Below are 4,768 nucleotides of genomic sequence, written 5' to 3'. Positions count from 1 at the left end.
AGGACGTGAGCAACTGTGTAAACAAACGAGTTAAATACACAAGCAATGAGAGAAAAAGATGGAAATCAGGATACGTAACACAAAGAACGGTTGTTCAGCAGTTGTTGGCTGTCTGTCTACTCCTCATTTCAAGTATTCAACAACAATATGAGTCTTCGAAGACAGTTGCTGCCATAAATTTCAAAATGACATTTTGGATTTATGGAGAGTCAAAGTTGGGAACAAAAACAGGACAATGGAGATATACAAGGAAACTGAACAAAAACAAACAGGGAAGGTCATTAGACCAGAATGAGAGGAAAATAGGGAATGCTGGGGGAATATTTTCTTTGGAAAGATAGAAGAGAGAGATAGAAGACGTACAGTCATTAGAATATCATGCAGGGAAAGAAAGATGGACGATGGTCTTATGTGAGCAACTAGAGAGAGAAAAAGAGATTGAGAGAGAGAGAGAGAGAGAGATAGAGAGAGACAGATAGAAAATGGTGAAGGGGAGAAAAAGGGAATTAGAGAAAGATGGGGGAGATATATACATATACATATATATGTATATATATATATATATAATTTAGAGAAAAGAACCACAATGCTTGAACTCATCCATGAAAATCCAGTCACATATAGAAAAATACACTCTAGAAAATACACTTAAAAGATCTATAAGAAAAATACAAAGTAATAAATATTAAAATAGCTGTTTATATGTAATATCTAAATGTACATACACACAAATATATAAATACATACAGATGAAAAGGTGCAGGTGTGGCTGTTGTAAGATGTTTGCTTCCCAACCATACACTCCCACATTGAGTCCCACTGCATGGCACATTGCGTGTCTTCTACCATAGTCCTAGCCTGACCAAAGCCTTGTGAGTGGATTTGATAGTCGGAAAAATGCCCACAGTATTTATGCATGTGTGTGTGTATGTTTGTGTGTGTATCTATGAGTGTGTCTTTGTGTGTTCTCCCACCACCACTTGGCAACCAGTGTTGGTTTGTTTACATCTCTGTGAGATAGCAGCTCAGCAAAGAAGATTGATAGAATAAGTATTATGTTTAAAGCAGAAGATAAGTACTGGGATTGAGTCTTTGACTGAACCCCTTCAAATCTGTGCCCCAGTATGGCTGCACTCAGTTAACTAACACAAATATAAGAAATGATAAGTGATAAAGATTGGATGTGTATATACGTGTGTGTGTGTGTGTGTATGTGTGTGTGTGTGTGTGTGTGTGTGTGTGTGTGAGAGCTAATATGTCAACATGAGTTAATAGTCAACTTGGCTGGCACCACTTAATGTATAGTGTCACTGATAAGAGTTAGTTGAGGAATAAATTGTTTACACTTCAAAATGTTCTGTAGATTATTTGTCAGTTGAAATTTTCCCCTGAATTCTGTGAGTTTGTTACTAGCCTATTCTTAGTATATTACTAGTTTATTCCAATGGAATGACCTCTCAAATGACAGCAGCTTTTACTTTTATCTTTCATTGTAAATTGAACCCTTATAAATGTTGTTGTTGTGTGCAGCAGTTCATCAATTCTCCTTTGTTAACTGTTGTATATAGCTCTTGACATCAGCTCACCAGCATCCCAGTTGACATCTTCCCAAACCGTCATTGCCGCTGGCAACATTGCCTCATCAGCCACTTTGTCTGCTTCTCCTTCAAGCCAGTCTGCTGAGACCAAATTGTCCTCAGTCTCCTCTTCAGGGACAGCTCAGCGTAAAAGTATGATCACTCGGGCATCTAGCACTATATTGACACCCACCATTAATGGAACACCATGTAAGTTCTTTGTTGATTCTGTTTCTAAACTAATTCTACACATTACAGCCTCCTTGCTCTTTGTCTTATATATCCACCACCACCATGTTCATCTACTGTTTTATTGAGTCACAAACATATGATTATAATTTTCCCTTCATTTATTTTAAATGAATAATTTATGTTTTTGTTTTGTTCATGGGTTTTTATGGGGTCCAAGCTGATATTTTTTTTTAAATTTCTTCTCATGCATATTCCAGACTGATTTTAAAAGAAGAATTCATTTTTGATAGATAAAGTGGGGCTTAAAGTGCTGCATGTGGGACTCAGGCCCTACTCCAGCTTCTAGTTATATATATATATGTGTGTGTGTGTATAGATAAAACTTACTTGGAAAAGGATGCATGGCGTTCGATCATATAACAATATAAATAATATATATTTATATTCATATATACATATGTATATGTACATACTTACATGTATATGTATATGTGGGCACAGGACGTCACAAAACATAAACAAGAAATACGAAGTATGAGGACATGGAATAAGAACTTTTTTTTTTGCAAGCAACGAAAGAAACAAATGGGAAACAAGATAAAAAACACAAAGATCGACCCTTCATCAGTTGTCAGCTGTTTTTCACATCCGTATTTCTAGCTATTCACTGATGAAGGGTTGTTCTTTGTGTTTGTCTTGTTTTCCATTTGTTTCTTTCGTTACTTGCAAAAAAAAGTTCTTATTCCATATCCCCGTACTTCGTATTTTTTGTTGTTTCTGTTTTGTAACATCTTGTGCTCACATATGCATATGTATATATGTATAAATGTACGTATGTACGTATACATCCTCATCATCATCATCGTTTAACATCCGCTTTCCATGCAGGCATGGGTTGGACGATTTGACTGAGGGCTGGCGAGCCAGAAGGCTGCACCAGTCTCCAATCTGACCTGGCAAAATTTCTACAGCTGGATACCCTTCCCAACACTAACCACTCCGAGAGTGTAGAGGATGCTTTTACGTGCCACCGGCACGAGGGCCAGTCAGGCAGTACTGGCATCGGCCATGCTCAAATGGTGCTTTTCACCTTCCACCTGCACAGGAGCCAGTCTGGTGGCACTGGCAATGACCATGCTTGAATGGTGCTTTTTTTTACGTACCACTGGCATGGGAGCCAGTCAGTGGCCCTGGCAACGATCATGCTTGAATGGTGCTTTTAATGTTCCAGTGGCATGAGTACCAATCAGGCGGTACTGTCATCAGCCACAACAGCAATTGCACTTGCCTCAACAGGTCTTCACAAGCATAGTTTATTGTCCAATGATTGAAGGGTACTCTTAAATGGACTGGTTGTACAGCATTGGCATAGGCCACGGTTGTGATCTCACTTGGCTTGCCAGCTCTTCTCAAGCACAGCATATCTCCAAAGTCTTGGCCGCTTATCATTGCCTCGGTGAGGCCCAATGCTTGAAGGTCATGCTTCACCACCTCATCCCAGGGCTTCCTGGGTCTACTTCTTCCACAGTTTCCCTCAACTGCTAGGATGTGACACTTTTTCACACAGCTCTCCTCATCCATTCACAACACATGACATACCAGTGCAGTCATCTCTCTTGCACACCACATTTGATGCTTCTTAAGTCCAACTTTTCTATCAAGGTGCTTACACTCTGTCATGTATGCACACTGACATTACACATCCAGTGGAACATACTCGCTTCATTCCTTGCAAGCTTACGCATGTCTTCAGCAGTCATTGCTTGTGTTTCACTGCCATGTAGCATAGCTGTTCATACACATGCATCATAGTCTACTTTTTACTCTGAGTGAGAGTCCCTTTGTCACCAGCAGAGGTAAGAGCTCTCTGAACTTTCCCCAGGCTATTCTTATTCTAGCAGCTACACTTTCAGAGCACCCTCCCCTCCTCCTGACTTGGTCACGTAGGTAACGGAAGCTCTCAGCTACTTGTAGTTTTTCTCTCTGAAATGTGACAGAAGCTGTTCTCTGTACGTTTTCAGTGTTTATTGCTCCTGAGTATTTGCCACACACAAAAACTATCTTATCGTCCCAGTTAGCCTTCCTTTGATATTGCTCTATCTCGTATGTGTCCATAGCTTACACTGGGTACATTTTATGGAGTTTCTACCTATGCCTATTCTACAGATCAAGCAGGGCTGAAGGGATTTGTGGTTTGTCAGCCTTCCTACATATTAAGACTTTTTTTTTTGGCTAGGTTGATTCTAAGGCCCTTCAATTCTAATCCTTGCTTCCACACCTGAAACTTCTCCTCTAGTTCTGATAGTGACTCAGCAATTAGGTCAAGGTCATCAGCATGGAGGAGCTCCCAGGAGCATCCTGTCTTGAATTCCTCTGTTATTGCCTGGAGAACTATGTGGAATAAGAGAGGGCTGAGGACTGATCCTTGGTGGATCCCTATCTCTACCCAGAATTATTCACTGTACTCCTCGTCAACCCTCACCTTACTGACAGCGTCCCTGTACATGGTTTGTACAGCTCTCACTAAACATTCATCTATCACTAGTTTCCTCATTGACCACCAGATGAGGGATCGGGGGACCCTGTCAAAGCTTTCTCCATGTCAACGAAAGCCAAGTACAGAGGTTTATCTTTGGCTAGGTATTTCTCCTGCAGCTGTCTTACCAGAAATATAGCATTAGCAGTGCTTTTCCCTAGCACAAACCCAAACTGCATCTCATCTAGACTGACCCTCTCCCTAATTAGTTGCACTATGATCCTCTTCTTTACTTTTATTACTTGATACCTCTGTAATTATTTGTATCTAATGCGTCACGTTTACCTTTGTAGCAGTTGACTATGATGCTACTACACCAGTCATTGGGTATGACTCCTTCATGTATCACCTGGTTGTCTATACAGGTGACTAGACTATAGCCAACACCGCAAGATATTTTAAGCATCTCTGCAGTGATTCCTGATGGGCCAGGGGGCTTTCCCTGTCTTCATACCCTTAATTG

General features: G+C 40.4%; 1 protein-coding gene across 13 annotated transcripts in view; it reads left to right on the top strand.

Annotated features, from left to right (window-relative positions):
- LOC106871234 (myotubularin-related protein 13) overlaps window positions 1–4,768 on the top strand; it is a 512,098-nt gene that overhangs the window by 456,108 nt on the left and 51,222 nt on the right. For 9 of the 13 annotated variants that reach the window (XM_052967747.1, XM_052967743.1, XM_052967750.1 and 6 more), the window contains one exon: window positions 1,569–1,787. The exons of the other annotated variants lie outside the window; for them this stretch is intronic. In XM_052967747.1, coding sequence (XP_052823707.1) covers window positions 1,569–1,787 — 219 coding nt within the window. The remainder of the gene's footprint in view (window positions 1–1,568; window positions 1,788–4,768) is intronic. 13 annotated transcript variants of the gene reach the window in all.

The sequence above is a fragment of the Octopus bimaculoides genome, chromosome 5, assembly GCF_001194135.2.
Source record: "Octopus bimaculoides isolate UCB-OBI-ISO-001 chromosome 5, ASM119413v2, whole genome shotgun sequence".
Classification (NCBI taxonomy): domain Eukaryota; kingdom Metazoa; phylum Mollusca; class Cephalopoda; order Octopoda; family Octopodidae; genus Octopus; species Octopus bimaculoides.
Note: the sequence above shows the minus strand (reverse complement) of the source record. Positions and strands in the feature narration are given on the sequence as shown.